This window comes from Mobula hypostoma, chromosome 6 (assembly GCF_963921235.1).
Source record: "Mobula hypostoma chromosome 6, sMobHyp1.1, whole genome shotgun sequence".
NCBI lineage: Eukaryota > Metazoa > Chordata > Chondrichthyes > Myliobatiformes > Myliobatidae > Mobula > Mobula hypostoma.
The window spans coordinates 53539637-53558774 of NC_086102.1; the positions used below are offsets into that span (position 1 = coordinate 53539637).

General features: G+C 41.1%; 1 protein-coding gene across 1 annotated transcript in view; it reads left to right on the forward strand.

Moving 5' to 3' along the window:
* Positions 1–19138, forward strand: part of nsun3 (NOP2/Sun RNA methyltransferase 3) — a 47604-nt gene that overhangs the window by 15407 nt on the left and 13059 nt on the right. The window contains exons 3-5 of the mRNA XM_063050837.1: positions 1063–1406; positions 5374–5528; positions 13969–14090. Coding sequence (XP_062906907.1) covers positions 1063–1406; positions 5374–5528; positions 13969–14090 — 621 coding nt within the window. The remainder of the gene's footprint in view (positions 1–1062; positions 1407–5373; positions 5529–13968; positions 14091–19138) is intronic.

The window sequence follows — 19138 nt, forward strand, 5'->3', positions numbered from 1 at the left end:
TTCCCATCAGTCCTGATCAGATTTCCAATCCCCACTGCTGAACAGCATTTCCGTACCTTGGTGCGATCTCCACCATACTTTTAATAGAGACAGTTTTACCTGGCTGATGTGCAGTATTCGATTTACGCCACATGTACTGATTAAAAAAAGCATATCCTTACCCATAAAGATTTTGCAAAGCATAATTAGATACTATAAAGATGTGGAAGAAGGTCTTGTGGTCAGACGAGACTAAAGTGGAACATTTTGGCCTCAGCACTAAGTAGTACGTGTGGCTTAAATCTAAAATTGTAAATTATATGGATTACTGCAAAAACAATACCATGTAGACATTAATATTTATCATTCTTTTTGCTATTAAGTATTTGAACTACTGCATATGCCGGGATAATATCTACAGTAGTTTTCAACTGGGTTGCTAGTATTTGGATTTTTTGTTTCTGAACACTACAGTTTATATGGTAGTACAGCAGGGCCTAATATAAATTCCTAAGTGTGTAGAAGTCGTGAGTTCATGTGGGCAGTATATTATAGTTGCAGCAAGAATATCAGAGCAGCTGATAAGATTAGAACTGTTTAAAATAAAGTTAAAATACTTGGTCTTTATTTGTGACACCTTGTAGTTCAGTTGATTTGATTTAGTGGCATGCTTCCTTTTGGACCAGGTCTCCATCTTCAGGTATTTGTGTATAAGTAGGACTTAAAGTCAAGTGTATTATTTTCTGAGGAAGAATTGCTGCTACTTGGGGATGAGGAGAGTGAATTCATCTATTTGGAGTCTAATTTTTCATGGCAATGTTAGTAGTTAAGCAACTGAGCCAGACAATTTTTCCATCATCCACTTCTGCGACTGGCCAGCTTGTCTGCACTGGAGGCCTGTATTCTTTCCATTGCCTCAATATAACCTTACAAACATTGCTCAGTAGATAAGGTAGTATGAATTGTATGCTCTAATACCACTAAGCTGTTGCTTTTCAGGTAGCTATACGATCCTCCGATACAAAAAGGTTCTAGTTTTGTCAGAGCTTAATTTTTACTATTTTTTGTTTGCTTGTCTTTCAGAGAAGTGCTGCTGCTTCCCTCCGGCTGGCAGTATGGCGTACTGGTGAACAAGTTCAGCCACTGTATAGCATTGGAACAACGTCTTCGATCACAGGGATATTGGAATTTTGTAGGAGATGCGTTACCATTTTCCCAGCATTCATTACGATGTTACATCAGCAGGACCCAGAACCGGTTCCCAAGACTATTACATCATGCTGAAAGGTTAAAGGAATATTACTTACTGAATGCAGCCTCTTTACTGCCTGTCCTTGCATTAGGTGTCCAAGATGGAGAGTGTGTGTTAGATATGTGTGCTGCTCCTGGAGGAAAATCTGTGGCAATATTGCAGTCTGCCACTCCACGTAAGTGCTGTACTATTGCATATTACTTGCGGGATACAGAAATAACTTATTTTCTTTCTTCTACTCTGTAATTGCCATCATTTTTATGGTTACATCTGGGTTTTCTGGCTCTTAGTTTCCTTCTGGCTAAGATACAAATTTAAGAGGACGTAACTTAACTGGCTAAATGAGAACTGGGATCGCTCAGGCAAAGAAGACTATGGGCCAAGTGCTGGAAGATGGGAGTAACTATGAATGGGTCAGTGATCAGTGTGCACATGGTGGGTGGAATAGCCTGTTTCCATGCTATATCTCTGGCAAAAGAACCAGAGATGACAAAAGGAAAGCCTTTATTAGACTGTGGATTAGGGTGTAGAATGCTTTGATCAGGCAGCAGAGTGACTTATTTGTAGAGCTACAACCTCAGCTCCAGTGACATGAGTTTAATTCTGCCCCCTGCTGGTATCTGCATGGAATTAGCACATTTTCTCAATACCCAGTTTCATCCCACATTCAGAGCTACGCAAATTAGAGGGTTAACTGGCTTCCTACACTTTTAATATTAGATTTCACTATCAATATTTAGCTGTTTGTGGGAGATTGCTTCCATGGTGTGTGAAGCTCATCATTCTCAGAATCTCCTCTGAATTGGCACTGCAAGAACAGGGGAATGTCCGCTCAAAGCTCCTTGATGGAGGATTTTAGTCTTAGTATTAAGTGGCATTTTTATTTTCCAGTATCTTTGGTAAACATGCTGAAGATTGCCTGAACATCCATTTTTTTTTATTAGAACATTTATTGCAGCCGTATTGTTAGGTGACTGAAATCAAGATGTTCTTGGTTCTGGGTTAGTGTCAATGAGGTTAGTTGGCTTTCTGTCCATCCATTTGCTTGGTGGGGGCCTGTTAGTGCCTAATAAGCAATTGCAGAAAGAAGTTTTGAGGCCACCCTTTGATGTTCTCTCTTAACCCCAGTCCAGTTTGTGCTGAGGCTGACATTGTGTATTAACGCCTTATTATTGTTGTTGAGCTTGAGTAAAGTGGTGACATATTTGGGGAGTAAACATAACTCAGAAGAATTACCCAGAATGGTTATTAGCAGGGATGAAGCCCTTGTAAGATCAAAGAAGGCAATACACAGAGAATTATGGTCCCTGGTGACCTGAAAGGCATCTCGATGGATTTTTTTTCTGTAGTTGACATCCAGGTGATCTGTCATTTCCATTTGAGCTCTCTTTCTTAAAGATGGTCAGGATTGTGACATTGCTGAGGACATCTGAGATTGCCTAGTATTTCATGACCTCCTTCAAGCATCATGTTCTATTTATACAAAATACTGGAGGAACTCAGCAGTTCGGGCAACATCTATGGAGGGAAATACACAGTCAATGTTTCGGGCTGTGGCTATTCTGTTGGACCTGTGAATGCATGTCTAACTCTCCATAATGCAGTTTATTTTTCCACGTGTAATGTATAAATTTTATGCAATGAATACAAGTTACACTGAGGTTGTTGTCCCGTTTTTGGTCAGTGAAAAGCAAACGTGGCTTATTGTTCCTCGTGATTAGAGCTGCCATGAGTCTCTTGTGATGGCGTGACAACTCGTCTTTGTTAGGAACCTCAAATAGCATGGTGCCTTCCAGAGGGAATCTAGGGCCTTTATTAATTGGCTTGGGGTAGGGTGCCTCTTCCACTAATCATCCTGATGAAACTTTGTTGAGGTATCACATTGGTCTAGATCAAGAAGCATAAATTGAACGTATTTTCATGTTACAGAATTAATGGGGTTGGAGGATGCTTGAGTTCAAGAAAATTAAAAAGGCAACAAGTAAAAGAAAATAATAATTTTTACTTTCAATTTATTCGTCAAATTATAACTGCCAGTAATAATTCCTTAAATTATCACTGCTGGTAAGGTGATGATCAATAATTTAGAGCTTTCCCACCATTAAAAAAATTATTTATACTTAAATAAATGTGCCTTAGCATTTTCTAGTGTGTCTAATCGATATCTAATAGTTTCTTTTTTGTATGAACGCTGAATCTTGTGGCAAATTAACAATATTTCAAAGCTTCCACTGGAAAAACCACTTCTGGATTCAATCTGTAACTACCCCTTAGCAGTTGCTGGATTTTGAGACCAAGTTATTCCTTAATTTTGCCCAATTTAAAGGATGAACTTTATACTAAAACAGTATAGTTAGTGGTACTTGCATTTCATTAAATATGATTGGACAGCAGGTATAGATTATTCTTATTTCATACCAAACATTTTTATAGGTTGCAAACTTGTAGGTAAACATTAAAATATTTTATCTTTTATGTCTATATATGAAGTATAACTTTCAGTATATTTTTCATCACATTTCAATGGAAAATGTCAGTATTATTCTTGATCTTTCCTGGAACCTCAATAATATGGTGGATTTGACATTTTTCTTTTAAAATAAATATTTCCGCATACTGTCACAGACATTTTCTACATGAGCAGTTAGCTTCAGATAGCATATGCAAACTTAGAATCCATTTCGATGGCTCCATTAATTTTCTAATAGACATGACTGCGAGTGACTCGAAAGCTCACTTTTGTAAGTTGATTCAGACATTTCCAGGTAGAATGCTTTACTGAAATGCTTTTGAATTTTCTATTCAATTTTACCAGTTTCTTATATTACTGAAACACGATTAGTTGCAAACTAGGTCGTATAAGGAGAATTTGTAGGAATGAGGTAGTAGCTTGTTTACTTAGCGAAGTTTAACGTTTTGAAACAGAATATTGTTACGAAATATAGCAACTTTTAATTGAAATACATTTCATTTAACTCTGTTCAGTGAAGTTCATAATCTATCTTGCAGCATGTTATGCTATGTCTTATTGTTACAGTAGGAACATTATTTTTTTAGATCTCATCATTATGGTTGTTTTCTTCAAAGCAATTTTACTCTATATCATCTTTTCAACCTAGCGATTGAACTTAGCTTATAGCCTGATGGGAATACTTACACACTTAGACACTCTTCTGCGTTACTATTATTTCCATCAATATGTACAATTAAGATGCTACATGTATCATACAACCTGACAATTATTTTTTCATAATCTCTGCTGGATAGACCTGCAGTGAGTACATCCCATAATTTATCCTTCAGATTTTCACCACATGCTATTGCTATTACGACAACTGCTCTCAAAAAGATTAAAAAAGATTTAATATTAACTATCGCCCTCTTTGTGGAAAGCTCCCCAATACCCATAGAAAGTGTAACAGATTCTAAAGGAGTGATGTCAAGATAATTGCATTCCTATCACATCTCTTGGCTTTTGCATTTGAGGTACATTTGATCGTATCAAACCATTATTCTCATTTGGCTTTTATTTATTTACTTTTCAACAATATTCCTCCGATCTGTTTATTAATTTAGTCTCGTCATCACAGCAAAACAATATTAATTCTATGAAGAAAAGATTAGGAACGTCTTTTTAGCACTGAGCTTAAATGTTTCCCATTTTCTGGCCGAGTGAACACTGGAAGGCAGTGCCGACTCCATTTACACTGCATTACACCTCCTCTGGCACTCCGGTGGAGCGCAGCGGCTCCACCTCTCTCCTGGGCAGCTGCAAACATGGGACACCGTGGCTTGAGGCCCAGTCCTTGAGACAACCTAGGCCATGCAGTATTCCACTGCACTCCTCTGTTGCGCTCTGACGCAGGCAGCAGCACGATACACATCAAGTCCAGCTCCTTCAGTTCTTCAGTAACCAGCAACTAGCTGATGGGGTAGAACTGCATTACTTTAGGTCTTAATGTCCAGCAGGTCTTGCGATCATAAAAAATATATTTAAGTATGTTTGTTAACTTCCATAAATGCTGCCTGACCAGCATTTTGTGTGTGTTTTGCTCAAGTCATCTGATAGAATTTCTTCCTGTGTCACTGGGGGATGTATGAGCGATCACACAGCCTCAGAATAGTTTCTCTTTCTTTAAAAGGTCACTTTCTTTGCAATGAGCAGGACAATTTGCGTCAGAAGTGGCTGAAGCAAACCCTTGAGTCTTTCGTACCTGATGCCATAAGGGGGGTAATATCTGTGACGAACCTGGATGGAAGAGTCATTGGCCCACAACAGCCACAAATATTTAACAAGGTGAGTCTGCATTTTGACCAGGCTTTGTTGGACTATGGCGAATGTGCTGCTTATCAGAATTTCAAAGTGTAACTGAGACCTGTGCTTATGGCCATAGACCATGTTACGCTGAGTAGATTTTAGTGGCCTGCTTTGGAGTAGATGGAAGTGATAATACTGCAATGACGTGGTGAAGAATATAGAAAGAAAGATGTATTATGTACTCCACATTGGAATGGAACAATTTGTGTAATCCATGAATGCTACAGAAATAACTGAAAATGAAATCAGAGGGACATGATGCTTACTGTACACTTTTTTGACAAAGTAGCATTTGAAAAGTTGAATTTAACAGACAAAACAGAGTGTAATGTGGAGAAAGCCACATTTAATCAGCATTATTCCCCTTGGTAGGCTCACTCAGAAAGTCAGATGGCATAGGATCGAGAGAAACTTAGCTGCATGGATTCAGAATTGACTAGAACTACAGAAGGCAGAGGATGGTAATAGATGGAGTGTATTCTGCCTGGAGGTTGGTGCCCAGTGGTGTTTTTATAAATGACTTAGATGGGGTGGAGGGCTATTTAGTAATTTTGCAACTGATATGAAGCTTGATGGTGATGTAGATATTGTAGAAGGTTGTTGTAGGTTACAACAGCACGTTGATAGGATGCAGAGCTAGTCTGAGAAGTAGGATAAGATTCAAAGTAAATATATTATCGAAGTACCTATATATGTCACCATATACTGCCCTGAGATGCATTTTCTTGCAGGCATTCACAGTAAATACAAAGTAACAATGAAATCAATAAAAAAACAAACTCAACAAAGACAGAAAAAACAATCAGTATACAAAAAACGACAAATTGTGCAAAATAAACCAAATAATAAATAAATAATATCAAGAAAGTAAGCTGCAGAGTTCTTGAAGGTGAGTCCATATGTTGTGGAATAGTTAAATGAAGTTACCCCCACTGTTTCAAGAGCACAGTGGTTGAGGTGTAATAAATGTTCCTAAGCCTGGTGGTGTGGGACCTGAAGCTCTTGTACAAGAAGATAGCGTGCCTGGATGGTGGGCATCCTTGATATTGAATGCTGCTTTCCTGCATTCTACTTCTTGTAGACGTGCTCAATGAGAAGGCTTTACACGTGCTGAACTGGACTGTATCCACTACTTCTTAAAGGCTTTTCTGTTCAAGAGCATTGGTGCTTCCTTACCGGGCAGTGATTTAACCAGTCAGTATACTCTCCACTATGCATTTATAGAAGTTTGTCAAAAATTTCAGATGATATGCCAAATCTTCAAACTTCTAAGCAAGTAGAGTCACTGCTGTGCCTTCTTTGTAATGATGCTTATGTGCTGGACTCAGGGCAATCCTCTAAAATGATAACACCAAGGAATTTAACATTCCTGACCCTCTCCACCTCTAATCCCCTGATGAAGACTGGCCCATGGACCTCCAGTTTCCTCCTCCTGTCGTAAGTAATTAGCTCTTTGGTGTCACTGACATTGAGTGAGAGGTTGTTGTTGTGGCACCACTCAGCCAGATTTTCAATCTTCCGTCTTCTGTGCTGTTTTATCACCACCTTTAATTTGGCCAACAAGTGCCGTCAGCAAATTTAACTATGGCATTGGAACTGTACCTTGCCCCACAGTCATAAGTATAAAGCAAGTAGAGCAGGGGGGCTAAGCACACAGCCTTCTGGTGCACCCGTGCTGATGGTGATTGTGGAGGAGATATTGTTGTCAATCTGAACTGACTGAGGTCTGCGAGAGAGGAAATTGAGGATCTAGCTGAACAAGGAGGTATTGAGGTCTAGGTCTTGGAGCTTGTTGATTATTTTTATTTGTATTTATTTATTTATATACAGTACAGAATAGGCCCTTCTGGCCCTTTGAGCCATGCCACCTAGCAACCCCCAATTTAACCCAAGCCTAATCATAAGATAATTTACAATGACCAATTAACCTACCAACTGGTATGTCTTTGGACTGTGGGAGGAAACCGGAGCGCCCACAGAAAACCCACGCAGTCACAGGGAGAACATACAAACTCCTTATAGACAACGGCGGTTTCATCACCAGCCTCTCAAAGCATTTCATCACTGTGGATGTAAGTGCTACTGCATTCTCCTTGGGCACTGGTATAACTGAAACCTACTTGAAGAAGGTGGGTACCTTAGCCTGCCGAAGGTATCGGTGCACAATCCAGCACTGGTCCTCAGTACCTGGAGATAAATTTAATCCCGAAAAATGTGAAATGATACACTTTGAAAGGATGGACTTGAAGACAGAGTACAGGGTGAATGTCATGGTTCTTAGCAGCGTGGAGTAACATCTTGGGTTCACGTCCTGTGATTCTCAAAGTTGCCGTGCAAGTTAATAGGGTGGCTAAGACGCTGTATGGTTGGTTTTGATTAGTCATCAGATTGTTGTAAAGGGCCACGAGGTAATGTTGCAGCTCTGTAAAACTTTGCTTGCTTTTGTGTGGCAATCTAGAACTCCTTTAAATTCCTATTGTATCTTCAATAGAGGTTCAATACTGTCTCATTTAAAACTGAAATAATCACATTCGGAATTAGGTGACATCATTCAAATGGGATGAAGTGCTACACCCTTGTCCGTTTATAAATGGAGTGATTAATTCTGCCTTGTCTCTATTGTGGGTGTAGAGTTTCAACGGGTTGGTCATTTAAAAGATACGCAGAAATTTCTTTTTGCAGAGGGCAGTGAATCTTTGGAATTCTCTACCCGAGAAAATTTTGGAGATTAGATCATTTTAGGTATTGAAAGTGGACGTAGACAAATTGCTTTGAAAGATTTGGGGACTGAAGATTATGGGGATGGGAATCAAAGAATGAATTGTGGCCTGGAATAGATTAGCTGGGATCATATTGAATTTCGGTGCAGATAGGTGGCCTGGTTCTGTTTCTACTTCTCACACAAATGGCAGCAGCCCAGGTAGCATCAACGGAGGAAAATAGTTGACATTTCAGGAAGAGGCCGTTCATCAGGAAGTCTTGGCCAGAAACATCAACAGCTTATTTCCCTCTTTAGATGCTGCCTGGCCTGCTGAGTTCCTCCAGCATTTTGAGTGTGTTGTTCAAGATTTCCCGCACCTACAGAACCTCTTGTGTTTCTGGTTCTGCTTCTATTGTGTTCTTGAATTTTGGAACATCCATGTAGTACTGACACAAGCCACATGGGGGTATTAAGATGCAAGCTTTATCTAAAAATTTCCATTCAGGTGAAATCAGCCTATGTTAGTCTGCATATACAATAGATTCTGGTTAAATGGAACACATTGGGACCAGTATATGTTGGCCCACTAAACGGCTGCTCCAATTAGCCGAGGTTTCATGAAAATAGTTAAAAAGGTACAGTATAATAAAGACAAACTACTATTTAATTAAGTAACAAATTATGTACTTAAATGAAATACAGAATGAATTAGACTACCAGTGCTACTACAGTAATCTAAAACTGTCTATTAGTTCCTGATAGTTATTGATGGAGGAATTCATCCAGTGTACACCACCATGCTCTTTTGATTAACTGTAAATGAACAAAATCAGCACAATGACCTAAACAGATAATGGACTGCCTTTGTTGCATGAGAGTTGTAATCCAACAATAAATTTCCTGGCATCCTGTGTAGTCGCTAGCTCAAGTTCAGATGTGAACTTCATCACTTTGTGAAGTCAAAGTAATAAAACAAAATTATCAAAAATTGTTGCTTTTTGTGTCGGCGTCCATCAGCCTGAATGGATATCATAACACAAGCACACATAACTGACACTTTAAAAACTGTTCAATCTAAACACCGTGTAGTGTCTAATGGCTATACAAGTGCACACGACTGAAACTGTTCAGCAGCAGTCTCTTGTCCCAATTAAGACCATAAGACATAGGAGCAGAATTAGGCCATTTGGCCCATTGAGTCTGCTCTGCCATTCAATTATGGCTGATCCGTTTTTCTAACTCCTCCTCAACACCAGTTCCTGGCCTTCTCCCCATAACCTTTGATGCCATGTCCAATCAAGAACCCCTATCAATCTCTGCCTTAAATACACCCAATGACCTTGTCTCCACAGCTGCCTCTGGTAACAGATTTCACAAATTCACCACCCTCTGGCTAAAGAGATTTCTCTGCACAATGTTTTAAATGGATGCCCCTCTATCCTGAGGCTATGCCCTCTTGTCCAAGACACCCCCAACATGGGAAATGACCTTTCCATATCTACTCGGTCAATAGACAATAGGTGCAGGAGTAGGCCATTCGGCCCTTCGAGCCAGCACCGCTATTCACTGCGATCATGACTGATCATCCACAATCAGTATCCAGTTCCTGCCTTATCCCCATAACCTTTGATTCTGCTGTCTTTAAGAGCTCTATCCATCTCTTTCTTGAAAGCATCCAGAGACTTAGACTCCACAGCCTTCTGGGGCAGAGCATTCCATATATCCACCACTCTCTGGGTGAAAAAGTTTTTCCTCAACTCCGTCCTAAATGGCCTACCCCTAATTCTTAAACTGTGGCCTCTGGTTCTGAGCTCACCCATCAGCGGGAACATGCTTCCTGCCTCCAGCGTGTCCAATCCCTTAATAATCTTATATGTTTCAGTAAGATCCCCTATCAGCCTTCTTAATTCCAGAGTATACAAGCCCAGTCACTCCAATCTTTCGACATATGACAGTCCCCCCCATCCCAGGAATTAACCTTGTGAACCTACGCTGCACTTCCTCAATAGCAAGAATGTCCTTCTTCAAATTTGGAGACCAAAACTGCATACAGTACTCCTGGTGTGGGCTCACCAGGGCCCTGTACAGCTGCAGAAGGACCTGTTTGCTCTTATACTCAATTCCCCTTGTATGAAGGCCAGCATGCTATTAGCTTTCTTCACTGCCTGCTGTACTTGCATGCTTGCTTTCAGTGACTGATGTACAAGAACACCTAGATTTTGTTGTGCTTCCCCTTTTCCTAACTTGACTCCATTTAAATAATAATCTGCCTTCCCGTTCTTACCACCAAAGTGGATAACCTCACATTTATCCACATTAAACTGCATCTGCCTACTCACCCAGCCTGTCCAAGTCACCCTGCATTCTCATAACATCCTCCTCACATTTCACACTGCCACCCAGCTTTGTGTCATCGGCAAATTTGCTAATGTTACTTTTAATTCCCTCATCTAAATCATTAATACATATTGTAAACAGCTGCAGTCCCAGCACTGAACCCTGCGGTACCCCACTGGTCAGCGCCTGCCATTCCGAAAGGGACCTGTTAATCGCTACTCTTTGTTTTCTGTCAGCCAGCCAATTTTCAATCCATGTCAGTACTCTGCCCCCAATACCATGTGCCCTAATTTTGCCCACTAATCTCCTATGTGGGACTTTATCAAAGGCTTTCTGAAAGTCCAGATACACTACATCCACTGGCTCTCCCTTGTCCATTTTCATAGTTACATCCTCAAAATATTCCAAAAGATTAGTCAAGCACGATTTCCCCCTCGTAAACCCATGCTGACTCGGACCGATCCTGTTACTACTATCCAGATGTGTCGTAATTTCATCTTTTATAATTGACTGCAGCATCTTTCCCACCACTGACGTCAGGCTAACTGGTCTATAATTCCCTGTTTTCTCTCTTCCTCCCTTCTTGAAGAGATGGACAACATTAGCCACCCTCCAATCCACAGGAACTGATCCTGAATCTATAGAACATTGGAAAATGATTACCAATGCATCCATGATTTCTAAAGCCACCTCCTTAAGTACCCTGGGATGCAGACCATCAGGTCCCGGGGACTTATCAGCCTTCAGACCCAATAGCCTATCCAACACCATTTCCTGCCAAATATAAATTTCCTTCAATTCATCCATTACCCTAGGTCCTTTGGCCACTATTACATCTGGGAGATTGCTTGTGTCTTCCCTAGTGAAGACAGATCCAAAGTACCTGTTCAACTCGTCTGCCATTTCTTTGTTCCCCATGATAAGTTCACCTGCTTTTGTCTTCAAGGGCCCAATTTTGGTCTTAACTATTTTTTTCTTTTTCACATACCTAAAGAAGCTTTTATTATCCTCCTTTATATTCTTGGCTAGTTTACCTTCGTACCTCATTTTTTCTCCGCGTATTGCCTTTTTAGTTACCTTCTGTTGCTCTTTAAAAGTTTCCCAATCCTCCGGCTTCCCACTCGTCTTTGCTATGTTATACTTCTTCTCTTTTATTTTTATACTGTCCATTACTTCCCTTGTCAGCCACAGCCTCCCCTTACTCCCCTGAGGATCTTTCTTCCTCTTTGGAACGAACTGGTCCTGCACCTTCCGTATTATTCCCAGAAACACTTGTCATTGCTGTTCCACTGTCATCCCTGCTAGGGTATTGTTCCATTGAACTTTGGCCAGCTCCTCCCTCATAGCACCATAGTTCCCTTTGTTCAACCGTAATACTGACACTTACAAGTTTCCCTTCTCCCTCTCAAATTGTAGATTAAAACTTACCATATTATGGTCACTACCTCCTAATGGCTCCTTTACCTCGAGGCCCCTGATCAAATCCAGTTCATTGCACAACACTAAATCTAGAATTGCGTTCTCTCTGGTAGGCTCCAGTACAAGCTGTTCTAAGAATCCATCTCGGAGGGACTCCACAAACTCCCTTTCTTGGGGTCCAGTACCAACCTGATTCCTCCGGTCTACCAGCATGTTGAAGTCCCCCATAACAACTGCAGCATTACCTTTGCGACATGCCAATTTTAACTCTTGATTCAACTTACACCCTACATCCAGACTACTGTTTGGGGGCCTGTAGATAACTCCCATTAGGGTCTTTCTACCCTTAGAATTTCTCAGTTCTATCCATACTGACTCTACGTCTCCTGATTCTATGTCCCCCCTTTCAAGGGACTGAATATCATTCCTCACCAACAGAGCCACCCCACCCCCTCTGCCCATCAGTCTGTCCTTTCGATAGGACGTATACCCTTGAATATTCATTTCCCAGGCCCTGTCCACTTGAAGCCATGTCTCTGTTATTCCCACAACATCATACTTACCAATTTCCAACTGTGCCTCAAGCTCATCCACTTTATTTCTTATACTCCGTGCATTCATATACAATACTTTTAATTCATTGCTCCCCTCACCTCCCATGTCAATTCCTATTTCACTTGGCCATACTGTACGATCCTCTCTTGAGCTTTCTGCTCTGTTGATTCTGCTGTCATTCTTAACTTTTCTTATTCTCACTTTCCCTTTATCTCCATCCTTATGTTTCCAGTTCATCCCCTCCCCCCCACTACTTAGTTTAAACACACCCGTGTTGCAGAGGCAAACCTGCCTGCCAGAATGCTGGTGCCCCACTTTTTAAGGTGCAACCCTTCCCTTTTGTACAATTCATCCTTACCCCGAAACATACCCCAGTGGTCCAAGAATGTGAATCGTTACTTCCTACACCACGTTGAAAGGTCTAGGACTTTCAACATTTGAAAGGTTTTAATGAGATTCCCCCCCCCCCCACATCCTTCTAACTTCCAGCTAGTACAGACCCAGAGCCATCAAACGCTCCATCATCTCAGTTGTTGTGAAATGAAAAGCCTCATCCTGAGGACAGATACGGTGGAGACGAAGGAACTGAGAAAAGTGAACAGCATTTTTACAAAAGACATGGTGGAAAGGGGTACCGTAAATTTACTTTCAATAATAATTTTTCTTTTTTTTCAGATGATTTCTTCCCAGTTATTCATTTGTAATTTACAAGGAATTAAATTTTATAATGTCTATTCTCATGTATTATTGCCAGGAGAATAAAATTTCCATAATTTTCCCAACAGGCAGCCTATCAACAAGAGCAAGTCAGTGATGTAATTAACTAAATAATGAGTTTCCCAAATGTCTTGGCTCACAAGTAGATCTTAGAATATATCAGTGTTACATTAACAGATTTGTTTTGCTTTCCTTTGGTGGTAAACTTCGCTTGAGAAGTTGCTTTTTAACTAGGTCACTTTATTCACTTTTTGAGAAATCTGGTGCATTTAATCCAATTGGAATGCAAAGATATAAAAATTGAGGACTTCACTGTACAGCCTCTTTCACCTCTCAGTTTTCTGATTATCAGTTTACATTACCATATTTTGTGAAGGTTGTGGAGTGCAATGATACCAATTCTACAGTATACTTATTTTTAGCTGTTTTTTAAAACCTTGAATTATCCTTTGAAGTACAGTTACTGTTAGGTATACAGTACAGAGAGTTTGTGCACTGCAAAACCTCATAAACAGTGAACAAATAGCAGAATATTTAATTTTAGAGCTGTTGGTTAAGGCGTGATTCTTGGATAGTTCGCCTTCCAGTTGATCTCTGGAGTGGGAAAAGAAGGACATTTTGAATAAAATAGCATTTTGTCATCTGGGCTTGTACAATTTTTTCCAATAAAATTATTTGTCATTCTCTTAGGTGCTGGTGGATGCACCATGTTCAAATGACAGAAGTTGGTTGTTCTCTTCTGACAGTCTTAAAGCTCGCCAAAGGATTGCACACACGCCGAATCTACCTGTTTTACAGAAGCAGTTACTGAGGTATGGGAAGAAAAGTCTTAAAGCTCATCTGTTCATGTTTTGACATTTTAAATGGAATAATTGTCCAATGCTTTCAATGAGCAAGTGGTCAGTCTATGAAAGATACTCCCCTGAGAGATGAATATTGATTTGTTCAAATGTAAGTACAACATGAAAGTGCTGTGTTCAATCTTAATTATACACACCAAATTAGGTTTGGGCCTCATCTATTCCAGAAGAACATTGTTTTAAGTTGTGATAGGTCTTAACTACAGGTGTCCCCCGCTTTTCGAACGTTCGCTTTACGAAACCTCACTATTACGAAAGACCTACATTAGTACCCTGTTTTCGCTTTCAGAACGTGTTTTCACTGTTACGAAAAGAATTTCCGCGCGCGGAAAAATCAGTGCGTGATAAAAGGCAGAGCAGCCGCTCTCCCCCGGATTGGGAACTGCTTTGCTTTAACACATGCCTGTGAGCAGCCGTTTGCAAGATGTGTTCTATGGTATTGGAAAAGCCTGAAAGAGCTCGTAAGGGTGTTACACTTACGGTAAAACTAGACATAATTAAGCGTTTTGATCGTGGTGAACGAAGTAAGGACAACGTGAGTTTGGCTTGTGGAAGCTGACGAACATGATGTTAAAGAGGTTTTGGCACCAAGAACTGACAGATGAAGAGCTGAAACAACAGGAATTCTGCAGATGCTGGAAATTCAAGCAACACACATCAAAGTTGCTGGTGAACGCAGCAGGCCAAGCAGCATCTATAGGAAGAGGCGCAGTCGACGTTTCAGGCCGAGACCCTTCGTCAGGACTAACTGAAGGAAGAGTGAGTAAGGGATTTGAAAGCTGGAGGGAGAGGGGGAGATGCAAAATGATAGGAGAAGACAGGAGGGGGAGGGATAGAGCCGAGAGCTGGACAGGTGATAGGCAAAAGGGGATACGAGAGGATCACGGGACAGGAGGTCCGGGAAGAAAGACGGGGGGGGCGGGTGACCCAGAGGATGGGCAAGAGGTATATTCAGAGGGACAGAGGGAGAAAAAGGAGAGTGAGAGAAAGAATGTGTGCATAAAAAAGAGTAACAGATGGGGTACGAGGGGGAGGTGGGGCCTAGCGGAAGTTAGAGAAGTCAATGTTCATGCCATCAGGTTGGAGGCTACCCATACGGAATATAAGGTGTTGTTCCTCCAACCTGAGTGTGGCTTCATCTTTACAGTAGAGGAGGCCGTGGATAGACATGTCAGAATGGGAATGGGATGTGGAATTAAAATGTGTGGCCACTGGGAGATCCTGCTTTCTCTGGCAGACAGAGCTTAGATGTTCAGCAAAGCGGTCTCCCAGTCTGCGTCGGGTCTCACCAATATATAAAAGGCCACATCGGGAGCACCGGACGCAGTATATCACCCCAGTCGACTCACAGGTGAAGTGATGCCTCACCTGGAAGGACTGTTTGGGACCCTGAATGGTGGTAAGGGAGGAAGTGTAAGGGCATGTGTAGCACTTGTTCCGCTTACACGGATAAGTGCCAGGAGGGAGATCAGTGGGGAGGGATGGGGGGGACGAATGGACAAGGGAGTTGTGTAGGGAGCGATCCCTGCGGAATGCAGAGAGAGGGGAGGAGGGAAAGATGTGCTTAGTGGTGGGATCCCGTTGGAGGTGGCGGAAGTTACGGAGAATAATATGTTGGACCCGGAGGCTGGTGGGGTGGTAGGTGAGGACCGGGGAACCCTATTCCTAGTGGGGTGGTGGGAGGATGGAGTGAGAGCAGATGTACGTGAAATGGGGGAGATGCGTTTAAGAGCAGAGTTGATAGTGGAGGAAGGGAAGCCCCTTTCTTTAAAAAATGAAGACATCTCCCTCGTCCTAGAATGAAAAGCCTCATCCTGAGAGCAGATGCGGCGGAGACGGAGGAATTGCGAGAAGGGGATGGCGTTTTTGCAAGAGACAGGGTGAGAAGAGGAATAGTCCAGATAGCTGTGAGAGTCAGTAGGCTTATAGTAGACATCAGTGGATAAGCTGTCTCCAGAGACAGAGACAGAAAGATCTAGAAAGGGGAGGGAGGTGTCGGAAATGGACCAGGTAAACTTGAGGGCAGGGTGAAAGTAGGAGGCAAAGTTAATAAAGTCAACGAGTTCTGCATGCATGCAGGAAGCAGCGCCAATGCAGTCAATGCAGATGAAGAGCTGATGCAATTGGAAGAAAAAAGGATAACAATGGAAACCGAATGAGTAATGATAAAGTATGACTTTAATTTTGAAAGGGTACGTCAGTTTAGGGGATATTTGCAGCATGGTTTGAACTGTGTGATAGAAAAATGCGCGAGGCTCAGGTCAGCCACAGCAGACGATGAACCTCGACCTTCAACATCGAGGCGGGCAGAGATAGAAGAAGATGAGCTGCCTGCTCTAATGGAAACAGGCGACGAGATGACACCCCAGTGTCCCACCACCCCAACCCCCAGGCGACGGACAGATACCGATTCGCGGAGGTAGCCAGGAGGCACACAGCACATCTTTAAGAAAAAAGCCGAAATAAACATGCTAATTAATTAGGAGCCGCCGACACGTAATTGTCGGCCCAGATCAGAGACGATGCAATCGGAAATCGGCACTGATCTGGGCCGACAATTACGGGCAGCATCTAATTAATTAGCATGTTTGTTTCGGTTTTTTCTTAAAGATGTGCTGTGTACCTCCCGGCTACCACTGGACCTCTGCATTCTTCGCGGCAATGTATCGGGTCGGCGACCCACAGGGTGGGGGCCACTGCACCACCCCAGCCTGCGACAAATCTAACACACCAGTGTGCTCGGCAAGCTGTCTTCATGATTCTCGTAAGTGATACTACACTGTACATACATTATTTCTACTTTATATAGGCTGTGTATTTTTACGTGTTATTTGGTATGATTTGGCAGCTTCATAGCTTAAAGGTTACTGGAGAGCGCTTGCGCGTGTTTCTGCTGAGAGTGCTTGCGTGAGAGTTTCTGCTGACGGCGCTTGCGTGCGATTTTCGCTACGGAGAGCAATGCAGTAATGATTGTGGAAAAGTATTGGCTGTGTATTTATCATATCATTCCTGCTTTTACTATGTGTTCCTGTTATTTTAGGTTTTATGTGTTGTTTGGCATGACTTGGTAGGTTATTTTTGGGTCTGCGAACGCTCACAAAATTTTCCCATATAAATAAATGGTAATTGCTTCTTCGCTTTACGACATTTCGGCTTACGAACCGTTTCAGAGGAATGCTCTACCTTCGGATGGCGGGGGAAACCTGTATTATCAAACAGTCTTGTTTCTTTTCTCACTAGTAACTAACTCAATATTTTCTTCTTTTGACTTTTTCTTTTAACCTGACGAGATTGACAACATATTCTAACCTATATCTTCTGGACTGGACAATGCAATCATCAATAATTTTCCACAGTAATTGATTAAGGCATTAAACAGTTGTTAAACTGTTTATACAAGTTCCAGATGCAGTGTACAGGCTCATATTTACAGTCTGTCAATATAAATTCTATGAAAAACTATGGTGAAGTGGAATGTAAATTATTGCTAATGAGAGCAATATCCAGCCAGTTTTTTTTTTATGGAATGAAATCCTTAAATCCTTTCAGATTAGAGAATGGTGGTTTTGCAACTGGAATCCACACGTGCATTTTCAATAGCACATGTCAGAGGGTACTGGCACTGACTGTTGAATTGTTGAATCACACAAGCACATTTTTATTGCACATGATTTTCCTTTCTCTAATCCTGAACATACAGGATAAAACTTAACTTTTTAAATGAGTTCACGCTCGCCTTCATTATGGGAAGAAAATACCATAGCCATGTCTTCACTTTAAATCTATAAATATTAGTAGAACTCAAAAATTTTATGTGCAAATTATAATGTACTGTAAATCTGGTTGCAGAGTATGGATGAAAATATACAGTTACCCATGTGAAAGTAGACCTGGAAATACACTCATTTTTCGGAATTAAAGTTATGGATTCTGTTTGCAGGCTGGTTTGAAGTACTTCTGTATAACTTAGTTTTACAAGCACCAAGTTTAAAAAAAATGTATATAAATAAGTTATTGAAATTTCAGCTGAATAGGGATAAAAATATTCATAGCAAACAAGACACTAAAAGTTTCTTCAAAGCTGTCTGAAGGGGAAATAAGCTAACTCTACCTTGAAAAACATCATCTTTTGATTTTTACTTCAGAATACTTTCTTGAAAAGCCAATGTAGTGGGATTTTTTCCAATGATACGAAATAGTGAAGCTTAGCCATCGATCTGATTAAAAACTATTTGGTATCAATTAACAATTTAAAATATTCTGAGGAGTAAGTGGCTTTCTAAGAACTTATAATATTTTGAAAACACTGGCATTAAATTCCAAATAAAGATGTGACTAGCCACAGATTTAAAATGTTCAGACTGATCCTACTGTAGGGCACCTGAACTACATTTAACCATATAAATGTGTACGTCTGCAAAATGCACATTAACTAAGAGAGACGGGCTTTGTACTTAACATGCAGAAGAGCAAGGTTGTGTATACTAACCTCTCTTCCTGCACTACACTGCTGTCCAGGTTCACAGCAAGATCCTGGTAAAATGTAGTCCACATTTATTATAAAATTCACTATTGCCTTCAAAATGCCACCACAACCTTCGATGGACTTGGTTAAAAAGGGCCTTTGAAAATTAAGATGCATTAAGTTCTGACACTACATTCATGGCCTACTGTCAGCAGTGATCCCAGCCCTCTTGTATATTTCTGAAGTCTGGACAACCTATAGCAGGATCTGAAGAGAATGGATAAGTAGCACCAGCATTATCTCCACAATATGCTGCTGATCCATTGAAATAACCAAATCAATATTAACATCCTCACCCAAGCCAACACCTCCAGAATTATTGCCCTCATTCCATAGAAACCAGAGAAACTACAGCACCAAAACAGGCCTTTTGGCCCTTCTTGGCTGTGCCGACCAATTTTCTGCCTAGTCCCACTGACCTGCACACGGACCATATCCCTCCATACACCTCCCATCCATGTATCTGTCCAATTTA